This window comes from Molossus molossus, unplaced genomic scaffold (genome assembly GCF_014108415.1).
Source record: "Molossus molossus isolate mMolMol1 unplaced genomic scaffold, mMolMol1.p scaffold_m16_p_19, whole genome shotgun sequence".
NCBI classification, from domain to species: Eukaryota; Metazoa; Chordata; class Mammalia; order Chiroptera; family Molossidae; genus Molossus; species Molossus molossus.
In genome coordinates this window covers 39,625,765-39,643,399 of record NW_023425354.1, presented here as the reverse complement: position 1 = coordinate 39,643,399, position 17,635 = coordinate 39,625,765, and the positions used below count along the sequence as shown (strand labels likewise).

The following is a 17,635-nucleotide window of genomic DNA, read 5'->3' as shown; positions in this document are numbered from 1 at the left end:
ATGTCAGGGTGAAGGCCACTAGGGGGCAGCAGGCACCACAGACACAAACCGGCTGCAACTTCGGCACTTGTGCTTGGGGGCTTGTGAATGGCTAGAGCTTGGTCTGGCTTGGAAGAGCTCTCTGCTGCCTTCCCCTGAGTTTACGTTGATGGGCGGGTGCTCTGAGTACCTCTTCACCTCTTTCTCCTCCAGTTTAGGGAAAGGGGTGCTATCTCTGGACAGCACCTGGGGCTTTGCTTCATCTTCCTTCGGGATGGGAAGAGCCCCAGGCTGCTCAGCAGGAGTGAGGGAGCACTGGTTGGTGGGTGGGTAGGTACATGGAAGAACAGGCGTCTGGGTGTTAGGCTCCTTATGATCCCAGCAGGTGGCATCCCTACCAAAAAGGAAGCAGGCTCTGAGTTAAAGAAGTTGCTCTCCAGACTGTGTAGGTGGGCAGGCCGGTGGGTGTCTGGCTGTGTCTTAAGGAAGTTCCTCTCAGGAGGTAACAAGCCCAGGTTTCCTATGACCCTACTCAGTGCTGATGCAGGTGGAGAGCGCTGGGTGGGTAGCACACGGACCCGCCTTGTTGAGCAGGGTCTGTTACCTCCTCAGAGCCTCCAGTATTTTCCAGGGTGTGTGTGTGTGTGTGTGTGTGTGTGTGTGTGAATGTCTTTGGAGGTCTTTCTATGTGTGTGTGTATCAGTGCGATTACATTGATAAACATACTCCTTTGAGGGTGTGTGTGTGTGTGTGTTTGCGTTCCTGAGTCTGAATGTGGTTGTTTTCCTGCCTGCTCATCCTCACAAACCCCTGCCCTCCACAGCCCCTTCCCGTGGGCCCAGCGGGCTCAGTTGATGACTGTTTGCTAACATGCTGTTTTTCTTTGCATGCTGCATGCTGGTCCTTTGCCTTACAGAAGCTGCTGAAGGTAAAACCTTGTTTCTTGTTAGCTTTCCTTAATTGCCGTAATTAGACACATGTTGGCTGAGGCACTTCTGTCTGCACTGGCCGCTTTCTTTCCTCTGAGGCTTTTTCATACCCCCACTGTTGGGCTGTGGGGGGTGTTTGTGGTCCCCTGGCAGAAGCCTGGAGGTAAGAGGGAGGGTCCTAACGCATTCATGGAAGGGGAAAGCACTGTACTCTCTCATGATATGTCCCCCAAGGCACAGGTGGATCTCAGTACTCATCATAGTAGGGCTGGCTCCTCCTCTGACTGTATTCCCCCCCAGCTGGAACCCCGGGAGCCGAGCCCTCTAAAAGGATGTTGGAAACTGACAGGGTACCCTCTGGTGGCAGCGTGTGGTGTTACCTCCTCTTTTAGGACCTGCTCATTCTCTCCACCTCTAAGGGACACAGGAAGCTGGCGCTGCTGGCTGTCCTCGTTTTGCCTGGAGCCCTCTGGTGTCATCTGGGCTACTTTCTATGGGAACAGGGAGCCGAAGGGCACAGTGGTCGTCAAAAGGCCTAAGGAGGACGACCCAAGATACCAGATCATTTTTTTCTACCCCATAGCTGGGCGCAAGCAGTTTGCCCGCCACGAGTGGGCCCAGAAGGCTGCGTACCTATTGGGCTGCAACCTGGAGGAGCTCTCCTCATCCATCTTCAAGCACCAGCACAAGAGCAGCACCCTGCAGCGCTCCACCTCTTTCCGCCAGGGCCTTGAAGAGAGCAGCCTGGGAGACGGCACAGGTACCCTGAGCCCCTTGGCTGGTGAATGTCATTGGGAAGCTTCGTCCAGGGCTCACTGCTATCTCTGCCATGGGGAGACTGCTTAGGTGAATAGAGCTTCATCAGGGGGATGGGAATCCCCAAGACCCCTGCTGACTTGGCACTGCGTAGGTAGGGAGCGTACCCACGGGGGAATCCCGGGGAGCAGGAGGTAGAGCCGATCCTCTTGCCCGCAGGCCCCAAACTGAGTGCGCTGGACTGTCTAGAGGGCATGGCGTCCGGCCTCTACAGCGAGCTCTTCACCCTTCTTGTCTCTCTGGTGAACAGGTGAGTGCTGAGCACGAGGGCCCAGGAGCTGGTTGGCTTCCTGCCTTGACAGAGGTGGAGTTGATGCCTCTGTGATCCTGTGATTGCTGAGGCAGAGCCATCTTCCACCAGCAGAGGGCGCGTTGTCCTTCTAGGCCAGAGGTTCTCAACCTGGGTGGCGACAAATTTGGGAGTCCAACCACCCTTTCACAGGGGTCGCCAAAGACCATCAGAAAACACGTATTTCCAATGGCCATTCATAACAGTAGCAAAATTACAGTTATGAAGTAGCAACGACAATAATTTTGTGGTTGGGGGGGTCACCAAACATGAGGAACTGTATTAAAGGGTCGCAGCATTAGGAAGTTTGAGAACCACTGTTCTAGGTCAAGGGAGGCACATCCTCCACACCAGAGTCCTGGGCACGTGCACAGGAATGGGACCTTGGCTTGGGGCAGGGCTGGGCTGCCTGGACACCAGGAGCAGGCCAGTGGGGCCTGTTCAATGGTACTGCCCTCGCCAGCTCTGACCCAGGCTCTCCCTGTGAAGGGCTCTCAAGTCCAGCCAGCACTCACTCTGCTCTATGATGATTGTGGATACTCCGGGCTTCCAGAACCCTGAGCAGGGTGGGTCGGCCCGCGGAGCCTCCTTTGAGGAGCTGTGCCACAACTATGCCCAGGACCGGCTGCAGAGGCTCTTCCACGAGCGCACCTTTGTGCAGGAGCTGGAAAGATACAAGGAGGTAGCACTTGACCTTGCCTCGGCCTGACCCCCCTCCCCCCACGCCTCACCCTCTGGCCTTGGCCCCCTCAGGGAGGGCATCTGTGGATGAGGGAAGGAACCACCTTCCCCACTGGCTGCTCCTTTCCAGCTTTGACTCTCTTGTCATTTCTGCCCACCCGTGCTCTCTGGTCTTTTCCTGCCCAGGCTACATTCTTACTTTGTGGAGAGTTCATGCTCCAAGAACTAAAGGTGCATTCAGGCTCCCTGGGAGCCCGTCCCTGCCCTCCTTTAAGGTGCTGCCTAAGCCCTGTGATTGCCACTGTGCAGTTCCCGCCTCCATGTGCTGGGCCTGGCCTTCCCTGTCTCTCTGTCTCCTGATCTGTTAAGATGGTGATTATTTAAGGCCCCTTCATTAAAGGGTGTCCTGGATGGGACGAGATCTGGAAATCCTACCTCAGGTGGAGGCGAGGGATATTGACCATGGGGAGGGTGTTTATGAGGGATGAGAGAAGGTTCCGGAGGAAAATGACCGTTGTCTTCCAGCGTTTCGAGGATGTGTGTGAATTGAAAGGTTTACTCCGCACAGCCTAGTCGGTGGGTGTAAATCACAGAAATATGTGGCTGTAGGTCAGTATAAAAGGAGGGGAGAAGAGTTTTAGCAGAGCCGCCTTGGGAGGCGGTGAGCATTTGTCACTCGGGCTGCTGGAAGGGCGCTCCTACGTGGAACAGGTCAGACTCGCTGCCTCCAGCGTGCCCTCCTAGGCTGCTCACACAGCTGTGCCCCACGCATGGCCTGTGCTCACTCCCATTCTGCCTTCCTTCCTAGGAGAACATCGAGCTGGCGTTTGACGACTTGGAGCCGGCCACAGACGATTCTGTGGCTGCCGTGGACCAAGCCTCCCATCAGACCCTGGTAGGAACTCCAGCGAGGCCCTGGCTGGCCTTCGCTCTCCTTTCCTGTTCCTCCTCCTCAGCAGAGCCTTCCCTGTACGAGCTGTTGCCAGTGGTGCCACTGGGTGCTGAGGGGAGCCCAGCAGTCAGGCCCAGACTCCAAGCACCAAACTGCCCCTCAGGCTTCAGCCAGTTTGGCCAGGAAGGTGGCATTTTCTTCTGCCCTGGCACAGTGGGGAGCCTCAGCCCTTCCGTGTCTGAGCCAGATAGGAAGATGTGCCTCCTCTCTTACCAGTTGGGGCCTAGACCCTGTCCTGTGACTGGCTGAGCCTCAAGTGTGTCTACCAGGAGCCCTGGCATCTCCTCCTAGGTGGCGAGGGCCTGGCTGGACCCAGAGGACATAGTCATTTCCTCCCTTTGTCCCCAAGAAGAAGACTGATCCAACCTGGCAGAGTGGGGTGAGGAGGGAGTGCTGTACCCAGACAGGGAAACATGCCCAGCTGCAGACACCCACTAAGGGCCATGTGGATAGGAGCCCTCGCCCCACAGGGATGGGTTTTGTCACCCTTGGGACTAGTGTCTCGGAAACCTTGCTGCCTGGGAACTGACTGGCCTGCTGAGCACCTGGCATTTGGTGATTGTCTTCAATTAGGGACGTTACCTAAGGCGTTTTATTGGCAAACCGACATTTTTGCTAGGCTGCTCATCTCCCTCCTCTGCTTTGAGTTCTGTCTCCCTCTCCTTCTTCCTTGTGGGAAGGCCCTGTTGGGTTAGCAAGGGGGTGGGGCCCCGGAGAGAGTGACTGTCCCCCTGGGATAAATGCTTAAAGTGTCTAAGACCCAAATCCCCCCAGGGAAGCTGACTTTTTTCCCCTGACACCTGGGCTCCTGTGGGGGCCTCCCTGCAGGACCTTTGCCATTCCCAGGAGGCCTGAGGAAGTCAGTCCACGTGGCTTAGGAGCAGCAGTGGGTCAGGCTGTGTGTTCGGGTGGGGTTTGGACGTCCTTTCTCTTCTTTGCTCTTCCTATCTGATGGGCCTTGGCACCGGGCAGTTGCACCCCCGGGAATGAGGACCCCTCAGTGCCCAGCCTGCCACTCACCATCTAATGGCTTTGTTGCACATTCCTGTTGGCAGCTCTAGCCACTCTGGGACCTCAGTTGCCCATCAGTCCTTGGCCACCTCTCAGTAATCACACTGATTCCCTTGGGCAGCTGTAGGGAGGCGATGTAGGCAGCTGGGGTCAAAGAGAAGGAAATGGCATTTTTCTTACTTCCTGGGTCCCCCAGTCCCTAAAGACCAGGCCAGAATGGGGTCTGGGGAAGGTTCAGTCCTTCTTGCTTAAGGAGGACTTGGGAATTTCATAGACAAGATACCTGCAGCTCAGATGTGGCCACAGGCATAGTTTGTTTGGCTTACATGGGGAATTAGAAATCAGAATGTAATATTTCTACCTTCTTTTGAAAAACTGGAGGATTTATCAATACTAGACCAACATTCCTCCAGGACAGCAGTTGGCTACAGCTGAGTGGTAGCCGTCTTCTTTACTTGGGGACACCTGGTCTTCAGTCAGCCTAGATCTGCTCACTTGGGCTTTCCATTTCATTAAGTCACCTGTCTTATACTTTCACACCTGAGTTTATGACTCTGTCATGACCCCACCTGCAGTGCCCTGAGCCCTCTCTGGGTGCCCCCTCTCAGGAGGACCAGGGTTAACTCCACAGCTGTCACTGATTGACAGCTTCCTTTAGACTGTGCGTTACGCTCAGGGCCTCCCAGGCGGGGAGGTGATGCCCAGGGAGTGACCAGCGTGGGGTTCTCGCAAGCCCGTGTGACCTGCGAGAGGATGAGGATGGAGGAGAGCCTCTGGGTGTGTGGGGGGCTCAATAAGAAGCCTTCAGGCCCAGCTGTTTGGCTCAGTGGTCCATCACTGACCCCATGTACCAAGAGGTCACCAGTTTGATTCCCGGTCGGGGCACATGCCCACGTTGTGGGCCTGATCCCCAGTGGGGGGCATGCAGGAGGCGGCCAGTCAATGTTCTCTCTCATTAATGTTTCTATCTTTCTCCCTCTTCCTTCCTTTCTCTCTAAAATCAATAAAGAAAAAAAATTTTTTAAAAAAAAAGAAGAGTTCAGTCTTTGGTGACTTTGGACACAAGTCCTAGGAATCATATTTTGCCACGGGCTTCTTCCTTTGATCTCTTTCTGGCCCCTCTTTTTCCTCGCTGCCCACCTGCTCCACAAGGTGTCAGCAGTGAGTGGCAGGAGCTGCTGTGTGCGTGCAGTGTGTGCGTGTGTGTGCAGCATATTGATCGTGTGTGGTTAGGGATGGGACACTGGCTCCTTTCCCACGGCTCCATGCGACGCGGTGGGATTTCTTTGCTCCTCCGTAGGTCCGCTCGCTGGCCCGCACAGACGAGGCAAGGGGCCTGCTGTGGCTATTGGAAGAGGAGGCTTTGGTGCCAGGGGCCACTGAGGATGCCCTCCTGGAACGCCTTTTCTCCTACTATGGCCCCCAGGAAGGTGACAAAAAAGGTAGCTGGCACCCCCAGAGGGCAGCTCCTCTACTTTCTCTACAGGGGACCCACCTATGAGTAAGGTGGCACTGCCTGGGGCTCACTGAGTCCCTGGGCTGTTTGGGCCTGTGCCCCGATGAGCTGAAACCTGCTTCTCCCACCCTCAGGCCAAAGCCCCCTCCTGCGCAGCAGCAAACCACGCCATTTTCTCCTGGGCCACAGCCATGGCACCAACTGGGTGGAGTACAACGTGACTGGCTGGCTGAGCTACACCAAGCAGAACCCAGCTACCCAGAATGCCCCCCGGCTCCTACAGGACTCCCAGAAGTAAGAACCCCGCTCGCTCTGCCATGTCCCATTCGCCAGGGCTGTTTTGGGCTCCCTGATCAGAGGCCCCCTCCCCAGCAGGGTAGATAGCCACTATCCCCTCAGAGGCAAGTGGGGGTGGCCTCCTGGAGTAGAGGTGGCGCAGACATGGTTGGAGGGACCTGTAGCTTTAAATCTGACGAATACCCCCATTTTCTTCACAGAAAGCAGGCTTAACCTTAGAAACCCCTCAGTCATATAATCCCAGTCATTTATTTAACAGATAATTATTGGGCCCCTATTCTGACAGTGAATAAAACACAGATCCCTGCCATGTGCAGTTTACATTCTGGTGAGGGTGGGGACAGCAAGGGTAATAGGAGATTGTGTCTTCTGTTAGATGTTGCGCTCTACTGTCTCCTGCCAGGGGGAACCCCTTCTCTCCCTCTGCCCTCCCTAGTGATGGGGAACAGATCACTCGCTCTGTCCAGTCCCTGGCTACCCCTCGGCTTCCGCCCACCCTGGTTTTCTCTTCTCACTATGTAGAGATTGCTCTACGGTTTCTTTGGAGGGGATGGGACATGCAGCCCCGGCCCAGACAACCTGGGCGCCTGGCCACGTGGCGCGGGGGTTGTTTGGTTTCCTGGGAGCTCAGGGAAAGAATGGCCTCTACTGCTCTGTGAATGTGACTTCTTTCCCTCCTTGGCCCGCCCTCCTCTGACAGGAAAATCATCAGTAACCTGTTTCTGGGCCGGGCTGGCAGCGCCACGGTGCTCTCAGGCTCCATTGCGGGCCTGGAGGGTGGCTCGCAGCTGGCGCTGCGCCGGGCCACCAGCATGCGGAAGACCTTCACCACAGGCATGGCAGCTGTCAAGAAGAAGTCACTGTGCATCCAGATTAAGCTGCAGGTGGTGAGTCTGCCAGCCCAGGCCCTGGCACCCTTTCTTAGCCCTGGCAGGTAGCCCAGGCATGCTGGGCACATGCAGGTCACCCAGTGTCCACTCAGCATCCCTTGATTGATGCTGGTGGGGTCCCCTGTTTCAGTGCTGCTGCCTGAGTGGCAACTCAGACCTGGTGAGGGCAGAGTTATCCAGGCTTAGCATGTCCTGGCCAGTGGCAGGGCACGTGCCATTCTGCAAGGAGTGGGTATGCTGGTACCAGTCCCTGCTCTCTTGGGCACGCGCTTGGCCATCAGAGTCCACTGAGAGCCGTCCCTTCCCCTTTGGCAGGATGCCCTCATTGACACCATCAAGAAGTCGAAGCTGCATTTTGTGCATTGCTTCCTGCCCGTGGCAGAGGGCTGGGCCGGGGAGCCCCGTTCTGCCTCCTCCCGCCGAGTCAGCAGCAGCAGCGAGCTGGACCTGCCTTCAGGAGACCACTGCGAGACTGGGCTCCTGCAGCTGGACGTGCCCCTGCTCCGCGCCCAGCTTCGGGGCTCCCGCCTGCTTGATGCCATGCGCATGTACCGGCAAGGTGGGGCCTTCTCTCTCAACTCTCTTCTCTGGAGCCGCCTCTCATATGGGGCCCATGGGGCTAAACGGGTGGTGTTTCCCTCCTGTCTCCGACCTCTTCTTGTCTTTCCAGTCCAATCTGTTTCTCTCTCTTTTTCTTTCCATCCTGCTGACTCTTCCCTTCCTCCTCTCCCTTCTATATTCCAGTCTTCTTCATCCCCCTGCCCTCCCTGCCCCACATGCCCTGTACCCAGAGCTCCCTCCTTTCCCCTTCCCTGCGATGGCTGGGTCAGCTCTGCCCACAGCAGCGGATGCCTTCACGGGGCCATCTGCCCAGTGGAGGTACCTACTTCCAAGAGCAGGCAGGTGGCTGGGCCAGCCCCACATGAGAAATGAGGTGCTAACTCTTTCTGAAATACTTAAATTTCCCAAGAAGTTCAGACAAACCTTTCTATTGACCCACCTGGAGGAGGGGACAGAGAGGGTGAGTAGCAATAGTGGTGAACACGCTCAGAGCGTTCATGGTATAACAGGCATGGTTCTAACGTCATCCCACATGAACTCATTTAATCCTCACAACAACCTCATGAGATGTAGGTACTGTTATCATCCCCAGCTGAGGAGACTGAGGCTCAGAGAGGTTAAGTAGCTTGCCCAAAGTCACACCGCTTGTGAGTGGCAGAGTGGGATTTGACCCAGGGAGGACCAACTTCCCGGTTTATGCCTCTCAGGTAGGGTTTTATTTGCCTGAGAAGTTATGAATTGCTAGGTTTCTACCCTTTTTACCTTAGTGAGACGAGCAGGCAGGGTCCCACCCACCCACAGCCAGGTCCCCTTGAGGTGTCCCCATGGGCACCACCGCTTTTCCTCTGCAGCCAAGCCCGGAAACGGGCTCCCGGCTCTGCTCTAAATAAATCATCGATCTGTCCCCACGTCTTGATATGGAGTTGGTGTTTATTATTTCAAAACCAGATTGTTACCGCTCTGAACAAAAATCAATGTGCTTTACTCAAACAAGCAGATCGATGAGGCCAGCAGCAGCAGGGCCCCCCTTCCCTCAGCCCCCAGCCACCATCGATAGCGCTGATGATTAATTAAGATGCCAGGCGTTCGGACCAGCTATCCCGGCCCATCAATTTAATTGCAGTTCAGATACAATCAATAGCTCACTTTGTCTTGGCCCCTCAGCGGCCCCCGCCTCCTGTTTCAATTATCGGGCACATGCATCAGCCTCATCTCCCAGTTGGAGGGTTTCCCAGAGCCAGCTCGGCCGGCCTGGTGGAGAGAGCCCCCGACTAGCATCGGAGTTTGGGACTGGAGTCCAGTGCTGCCTCCAGCCACAGCCTTCATGACCTTGGGCGATCAGTGGCTCCACCTCTCAGGCCCGTTTCCGTGTCCGGAAGATGAGCTGTATCTGGTCTAAGACTCTTTCTATTTAAAATTCTATGATTCTGTAGGAGTGGGTCTCTTGGTCCTCGACTGTGGGCTCTGGTGTCCTCGGGTGGCTCCGGGTACCCTCCCGCTGGCCGCCATCCTGACCGTGCCCCAGACCAGACCCATCTCACCCATGCCCTGACCTCAAGCGCAGGGAGCAAGGGATCTCATTCAGAGGCATCGCTCTTTTGGGAAAGAGGATCTGCAAGTCCTTTTGGTCACATAGCCCAGGGCTCAGGGTCAGGTTGGGGTTATGGGGGAGCCCTTTCCGATGTCCTGTTTCAGTGGACTGAGGAAGGGAAGGGAACATTTACTGAACAGCTACCAAGTGAGCCAAGCTTTCTACATATTTTCTAATTTAAGCCCCATGACTGCCATGAAAGATATGTGGTAGGGCCCCCATCTAGAGATGAGGAAACCAGGGCTCAGAGAGGTCTGGTGACCCATCCAAGGTCACATGATACCAGGAGCCAAGGCCAGGGCTGTACCCGCAAGCTCATATACTTTTTCTCTCAGCTACTCTCTGATGCCCTATTTTTTTTTTTTTTTTTCTTATTAAGTCATGAAGACGTTGTTCTCTCTGCATTGTGACAGAGTCAGAGATCGGAGGGCTGGACAGCTTAGAGGTCTTCCAGGCTGTTATCTCCATACATTCCTTCCACGTGCTCAGCCATCCGCATTTACACCCTCACTGACAAGGAACTTGCTTCCTTCCAACAGAACCTCTTCCCCTTTTAAACCATGTAACTCCACTGCGGGGCAGCCCCGGGTGTCCTCTCGGCTTCCTGTCCCTCGCCCCTGCCTCCACCACAGGCTCCTCCCTCAGCCGTCTCTTCCCCTCTGGAGACTTTCCCCGCAGGCTGCCTGGGCACCAGTGGGGTGTCGGGGAGCAGGTGAGGCGCTCACGGACCTGGCCCTGGGCTGCTCTCTTTCTAGGTTACCCTGACCACATGGTATTTTCCGAGTTCCGCCGCCGCTTTGACGTACTGGCCCCACACCTGACCAAGAAACACGGGCGCAACTACATCGTGGTGGATGAAAGGCGGGTAGGTCTGGGCCCCAGAGCCCCACGAGACCCCCTTTTTCCTGCTCAGACCCCTCTGAGCAGCTGCCCTTTCTTCCCTGGAGAGAGACGGGCTGCCTCTTGCTCAGGCTCCTGGTTTTGGCCATGCAGGGTCAGGACAGGGGCGTGTGGCAGCCCAGCTGTGGCCGAGGGGTAAGGCAGCCCGGGGAATGGACTGCAGAAATCTGAGAAGAGCCACCCTCTTTGGAGGCCTGAGGTGGGGGTGTCTGCTCTCTGGTGAGCCAGACAATCTTCCAAGAGCCTCCTAGTGGCAGATGAGAACTAATGTTCTAGCGTGACACCGGTAGCACCTGGGCCCCTCAGCCTTGACCTTCACATCGACCTGGCTCCTGCAGAGGAAGCTGTGCTGGGGCTCCTGGGCCCCTTGTCAGCCCAGGTCGGTGAATTCCTGGCCACCGAAGGGGATGTCTCCTTGCCAGTCTAGGCTGGCACTGTACCCCCAGAGGCAGCTCCTCAGAGAGCCAAGGGGCTCCTTGAGCAGAGGAATCCCCTTCACCGTGCGCTGGCCTTAGGCACCCAGCCTGACTCTGAAAGCATCTCAGACCTTAGGGTGGCTTCCCTAAAAGGGAGGGTACTCTGCAAACGGGACAGAAAGCTCCCCTCCCCTTGTCCTGAGTCACACACAGATCCACATTCATGGAGGCCTCAGAAGCTTCTCCAGGCCTCAGAAACTTCTCCATTCCCGTCATTCAGGACCTGCCATGTAATCTTGGTGTGAATGTAGATGACCTGCCCACACCCCCTTCTCTCGGACCCTTGGTCTTCATTCCAGCCTCCCACTCATGGCTGCCTTGTCAGCCCTGGAAATGCTCCGCCTCTGAAACCTCGAATTCGAGCTCGGCCTCCTCTGGCTTCAGCCTCCCTCCGGGCGTCTCCTCTCTTCCTCTTGGGACACCTGCTCTTCGGCTCCACTGAGACCTCTCGCTTCTGGCTCCCACTCCAGTTTCTCTGCTCTGTCCATTCCCTTCGGACTCTGCTTCCTTTTCCGCTCAACCTCAAGGCCACAGTCAAACCCTCTGGTCACTCAGCCTTCATCACCCTCAGCTCCTCTGAGCCTCCTGCCCTGCCCAGTCCCACCCTCCAGGGCCCGCCTTCGGGCACCTGCACTCCTCAGTTTGGGGCTCCCCAGTTGCTGTGGGAGAAGAAGATACAACCACGTGGCCTTGAACTCCTACCACTTCACCCAACGAGGCCCTCGTGGGGGGCTGGCAAAGTTTTCCATGTGCCCCATCCTTACCTGGGCTCAATTCTAAGCTCCTTCCCTGATACTCCATTCTCCACCTTTCTCCTAAATGCTCCCCAGCCGTACTTTCCCACGTCTTCTTCCCAGCAGTTGACCTTGCTCAGCAAACTGAGGCTCCAGCTTCCTCCTCCGTCCTCTGTCCACTGCCCTTCAGGTGCTCCCTTCCTTCTGTCTGGGTGGGGCAAGCACCCCTCCCCACGGCCAGTGCCTTCCTCCTGTGGTTGGAACCCATTCCCTTTGGTCTCCCTGGAGACCTGCTCCATGGGTGGTAATTCTCTCCTGTTCCCCCAGCCTCTCCTCTGCTGCCTCTTTTCTCCCAACAGAGAAACATCCCACAGACATTGCTCTTGGAAAGGAGCCTTCTGTTAACCCTCATGCTGGACTGTTTTCTATCTCTTGCCTGCCCTGTACCTTCAACAGTTACTTCCCTCTTGCCATGCACCCCACCACCATGCATCCCTCCACCCACAGCTGCCTGGTTCTGGTCCCTGGCAGCCCGGGTTGGTCCTCTCATCTCATGCACTTCATGTTGCCAGAGCTAATGGACACTTTTCTGTGCTTCATCGCAACATGTGACTGTTGATAACTGTTATTTTTGAAACAGTGTCTGCTCAGCTTGTTTGCTGCCACTCCCGGCTTTCCCCTCGTCCCTCTCGTCTTTCTTTCTCGGAATTTCTGAGCTTCCCTTCTTCCACTTGCCCCTGAAACAAAGGTCTCTCTCTTCTTTAAGACTCTTTCCTTGGCCATATGTGTCTTCTATCCTACACCCTCTTTCGGGGCAACCTCATTCACACCCGTCACTTCAGTGATCGCATATATATTCCTGACTTTCAAATCAACAGTTCTAGCCTAGGCCTCTCTCCTGAACTCCAGACAGGCCTTTTTATCCAGCTTCTTTCTGGACTTCTCTACGGGTGTGTCTTATAGCACCTCAAACTCAGCATGCAAACCGAATGGATTCTATCTCCTCCCAAACTGACTCTCTCTTACATTCTCTACCTCAGAGAATGGCACCGTTATCTATGTGGTTGCTAATTCAGAAACCTCAGTGTGTCCCTAGATTCTTCCTCTCATCTACCCTTCCGCCATATCTAGTAAGGTTCTATCTCCTTAACATCTCCCCGTTTCCCCTCCTCTCTTCCCTTTGGGTCAGGCCCCAGCCTTCTCTCCTGTGGAGTATTGAAGTAGGGTTTCCGTTCAACCCCTGCCCTTCTGCCAGTGATATCGCTTTAGAATGCAAATCTGATCGTGTCTCAGAGAATCCTCTAGGAGCTGTTGAATCACACAGATTCCAAGTACTTTGGCTACTGCCCACCTCCCTAACTGCACCTTAACTTCTCCCACTTCGCTCCAAGTTATACCAACAACTTTCCTCGTGCACTCTGTTGTCTTGTGCTCCCGTGCCTTGGCTCACGCTGGTCCCTCTGCCTGAAATGCCCTCTTCCCTACTTTGGCTAATTCTTACTTGTATCTAAAGACTCAGCACAATCCACACCTCCTCCAGGACGCCTTCCATGGTCCCCTTGGCTGACTTAGATGCCTGCTCCTCTATGTTCTTCACTAATTCACTTGTCTCACAACACCCAAAAGATAGCTCGTTCCTCTTGTGGTCATCCTTATGTCCCCAGAGTCTAGCAGGTGCATGACCCTGTGGGAATCCACCGAAAGTTCTTGTTGCACAAATAGGGGACTGTCTGAGTGGAGGACAGGGAAGGACTAAGTGACTGGGCGAAGCCCTGCGTGGAGGTGGGGAGTCCTTGGGCGGGCTCCCTGACAGACCTCTCTCCGCAGGCGGTGGAGGAGCTGCTGGAGTCCTTGGACCTGGAGAAGAGCAGCTGCTGCATGGGCCTGAGCCGGGTGAGTTGTCCCTACGGGAAGGCAGTCGGGCCGTCACTCTCTGCTCACCCTGTCCACATGGCTGGCCCTCCCCCACTGCCCTCCCTGCTCTGTCCAACTTCAGGAGTCTCCTGGTGACCCTTCTGAGTCTTGCGCCGAGAGTCCCCTTACCCACCATCCCTGGCCACTTGGGCTGTTCTTCCTCCCAGCCTTCCCTCGTGAGGGCGAGGGGCCAGGAATTTAGCTATTCCAGCTGCAGCAAACTTGATTTTCCCTCCCTCTGAATAACTGGCTTGTTCAGTGCCATGAACACCTTGTGATGTCAGGAGGGAGTGTGTTGGAAGGTGGCCGTGAACTTGGCCTGGGTCCTGGTGTGGGGAGTGGGGAAGACAGAAGGGAAGAGAGCGGACAGAATCAGGAAGGCAGTAGGCAGAGTGCTCCAGAGGGCAGAGCCCCCTTGGCACGGCATCTGGGGCTGCCAGGGTCCCAGAAGGGCAAGCAGGACATGGTAAGGCCATGCTGCCACCACCTGCCCACGGGCCGAATTCCTCATCTGAATGGAACGTAGTACATAAAAGGCAGGCACGCCCGGCCCTGAGTGCCAGTCTGCCGTATCACTCCACACAAGAGGGTCAGCTGAGCGTTCCTCCTGAGGGACAGGGAGCCCTGCACGCCTCTCTCGCCAGAGACTGGAGGCTTGACCAGCAGCATCCACGTATGTGCTCAAGGGCTGTAATGGGAGGGAGCGTGACTGGGAGCCAGATGGAGGATTCTGGACCTGACCATCTGTCAGCAGACAGGGAAGGAACTCCAGGTCCCAGGGCCTCGTGGGGAGTGTGAGGTGGAAGGGGGTGCTTGAAAAAAATGGCTTAAGTATTGCTTGTCCACTCTGTTCTCTCGGTCTGCACTGTGAGTCACCTTCTTGGTTTCTCCTGTCCCCTCCCTCACTGGGGATCCCTGTCTCTCCCCTCGCTGTGTCTTTGTCTCTGCTATACCTGGTTTTCCCTTGTCCTTATGGCCCTGCCGGTCCCTGCTGGCCTCTGTTCCTTCGTTTCTGGATCTATTATTCAATTTCTTTCCTTGGTCTCTGTGTCTTCTGCATCCCACCCTCTTTGTGTGTCATTTTTCTGGTCTTGGTTTCTGCTGCCTGGCTCACCTCCTCTCTCTCCCCTTCCCGAACTGTCTCTAAGCTCGGGGGCTGCCTGCTCCGCTTCTTCCCTGGGAAGCTTGCAGTCCAAGATTTCACTTCAGCCTCTTGGTCTCTCCTTGGGTGGGCTCCTGCCCCTCTGGCAGGCTGAGGTGCTGCTGGCTGGCATTGGGATGGCACCTCCTCCAAGGCATGTCTTGGGCAGGAGAGGGCCTGTACAGGCTGGTCCTCCTCCCAGCTGCCATCGCAGTCCCTCTGCATCATTCCAGTGCCCGGCTGAGGCAGGCAAGCCCCAGGGCCCACGCCGGCTCAGGGCAGAGAGAGGAGCAACAGCGGATGTTTGCTCACATCTGGATGGGGAGAGAAGTTTCAGGACTTTGTGGCTGTGGTTAGCACTGGGTGGTGAGTGAGGATTCCCTGTTTCTGATATCACTTCACGGGGGAGGTTCTCAATCTGAGCCCGTAGGACTTTGAGGGTTTAGACAAGGAGTCTGAGAATCTGAGAACCTCCAGTTATTATTTGTGAAATTTGTGTAGATGATTATGTTGGGGAGGAGATGGCCCTGAGCCTTCACCTAACACTCAGCGGGACTCCTAACCCCACACATATACAGCTGTGCAGGTCTGAGGCTCCCTGCCCTAGCCTCTCGGCCATCCTTTTCCTTCTCATGTATTTCTGGGCTGTTATCTGCCCCCCACCTGGCACCTCACTGCTTCTGCCCTAGTCAGACAACTAACTATGCATGCAGACCCCCAGCACAGGGGATATTCCCTACCCCTGGTAGGGTCACAGGCTCACGCATTGTGGGAAGTCAAGACTCAGGTAGGGCTCAGCCCACATGTGGATGTGGGAAAGTTCTAGAAGACTGCGTTGGCTTTCCCGGCCAGCCTCGGGGACCAGGTTTCCTCAGCGTCCCCAGAGACAAAGCTTTCTCACCAGATAGCCCAGGCAGGCCCTCTCCCCTCTCCTCCCCTGAAGGAGGACCTGGAGGTACTGAACCGAATGGTTTTGAGTGTTTCCCGTGGAGTTCACATCTTTGCTTTGCGCCACAAGAGGGAATTTGTTGTGTTCTGGGCAAGGTGGAGGTGGGCATATACTTGCCCCTTTGCCTTCTCTAAGGAGACGAGAGCCTTTTTTCACCGGACCATGTTCCTCTCTTCTTCCTCTCTTAGTAGGAAAATGTTTGCCCAGCTCCAGCTCAGGGCACCAAAGAGCGAGAGGAAAGGCTGGGTGTGGGGGCGTCCAGCTGGTTCCTCACATCTGCCCTCCAGCCCCAAACCTGTATGACAGGTCCCTTGACTGGGCCAACCTCCGCCCACCACATTGGCTTCTTCATGACATGAAACCTGAGTGTGTGGGTGGGGGTGGGGTGTTGGCGCATGAAAAAGATGTCTGAAATGAAACTGAGCTGGAAGGGTACAGAGAAGGTCCCCCCGGCCCCTTCCCAACCCCTAGCTCTGCACCCTGCTTCCCGGACCTTTTTCCTTATACACGGACACCATCCACTCCCCCTGATCCCAGGCAGCTGGAGCAAGTGGTTGGGCCCTGCGGGGGGCAGTGGGCACAGGGCCATGGACAATGTTGCTGGCAGTCCTGGGGGAAGAAGCCACTGTTGATGTGGGTGAGGGGTGTCCCCTCCCCATTTGACCGATGGTGCTCATTTCCTTCTGATCCACTAGCACAGGGAACTTGGATATTCCCTACCCCCTGGTAGGATCACAGGCTTTGACTCCCTCTCCTTTCATCTCTCTTTGAAGTAAGATTTCCCACCTACAGCTGTCCTTCCAAAACCTCCCAGCCCCCAGCCGGGCCCTCCTCCTTCAGCCTTCCTGGGCCTCTTCTTGCTCAGACGCTCCTGTCTTGGACACTTAGATTTCAGGTTCTTCCCAGGCCAAGGGCCACCCTCACAGGCTTGCTGGTTTCCTGTGCCTTCTTCTGGGTTCCTTGGCTGGGCGGCCCCGCCCAGCCTCCTGCCCTTAGCTGGCCTGCTTCTCCACAGGTGTTCTTCCGGGCAGGCACATTGGCTCGGCTGGAGGAGCAACGGGACGAACAAACCAGCAGGAACCTAACCCTGTTCCAGGCGGCCTGCAGGGGCTACCTGGCCCGCCAGCACTTCAAGAAGAAAAAGGTGCTACTCCAGGGACATCCCCATGCGGCTCCCCAGCTCCCCAGACTAGCAGGCAGAGCTGAGTTACTGGGGTGGGGTGGGGGACTCAAGGGCCCATGTAAGGGCAGTGAGTTATTATCATCTAGGGGAGAAGAGATAGGGACCTCCCAGGGCCACCGTGCCCTGGGCCAGGCTGGGGGATGGGCAGCCCCCTACTCCCAGCGAGGGTGCCCAATGATGGGATCGTGTGGCCTGGTCCAAGGGTTAGGGTGGGGTGGGGGAGCAGGGCCCAGACAAAGGTGGGCTGTGGATCATAGGCTGCTCCATGAAGATTAAGGAGCTGTGTCAGCGACTCCTTTTCTTATTAGCAAGTCCATAAAACAGCCAGCACCGCCGCCTCTTGTGTTTCAGCAAGATTAGGTTTTATAGCGTATCCAGGCCAGGGTGCTGGAAATAATCAGGCAGCAAATAAAGCAGATGAAATTATTCCTAATGATGGTGGAGTGGTGAGTGCCCAGTGCTGTGCTCCCAAGGCCAGGCTCCCTGCCGCCCACTCTCTGAGGGATGGAGGGAGGCCGGGGAAAGGATGGCTTAGGGGGTGTTTGACTCCAGGTTACATGGTCATAGCAGCAGCCCAGTGGGGAGGATCCTGGCTGGGCCTGGGACTGACAGGCCCCTGTGCACGACCCCCACCCCAACTTAGATCCAGGACCTGGCCATTCGCTGTGTACAGAAGAACATCAAGAAGAACAAAGGGGTGAAGGACTGGCCCTGGTGGAAGCTCTTTACCACGGTGCGACCCCTCATCGAGGTGCAGCTGTCCGAGGAGCAGATCCGGAACAAAGACGTACGTAACAGCCGGAGGAGGGTCAGGTCACTGGGAGGAAAAAGACCAGTTCATCCATGTCAGCAAGAGTCTTACCATCTTTTCTTGGGCTCCCAAGTG

General features: G+C 56.0%; 1 protein-coding gene across 4 annotated transcripts in view; it reads left to right on the top strand.

The window, feature by feature from the left end:
• MYO18A (myosin XVIIIA) overlaps window positions 1-17,635 on the top strand; it is an 86,410-nt gene that overhangs the window by 44,095 nt on the left and 24,680 nt on the right. For all 4 annotated transcript variants that reach the window (XM_036267880.1, XM_036267878.1, XM_036267882.1 and 1 more), the window contains 13 exons: window positions 896-907; window positions 1,492-1,668; window positions 1,884-1,974; window positions 2,503-2,695; window positions 3,503-3,589; window positions 5,958-6,099; window positions 6,248-6,407; window positions 7,111-7,297; window positions 7,616-7,859; window positions 10,208-10,317; window positions 13,390-13,455; window positions 16,582-16,710; window positions 17,393-17,536. In XM_036267880.1, coding sequence (XP_036123773.1) covers window positions 896-907; window positions 1,492-1,668; window positions 1,884-1,974; window positions 2,503-2,695; window positions 3,503-3,589; window positions 5,958-6,099; window positions 6,248-6,407; window positions 7,111-7,297; window positions 7,616-7,859; window positions 10,208-10,317; window positions 13,390-13,455; window positions 16,582-16,710; window positions 17,393-17,536 — 1,742 coding nt within the window. The remainder of the gene's footprint in view (window positions 1-895; window positions 908-1,491; window positions 1,669-1,883; window positions 1,975-2,502; window positions 2,696-3,502; window positions 3,590-5,957; window positions 6,100-6,247; window positions 6,408-7,110; window positions 7,298-7,615; window positions 7,860-10,207; window positions 10,318-13,389; window positions 13,456-16,581; window positions 16,711-17,392; window positions 17,537-17,635) is intronic.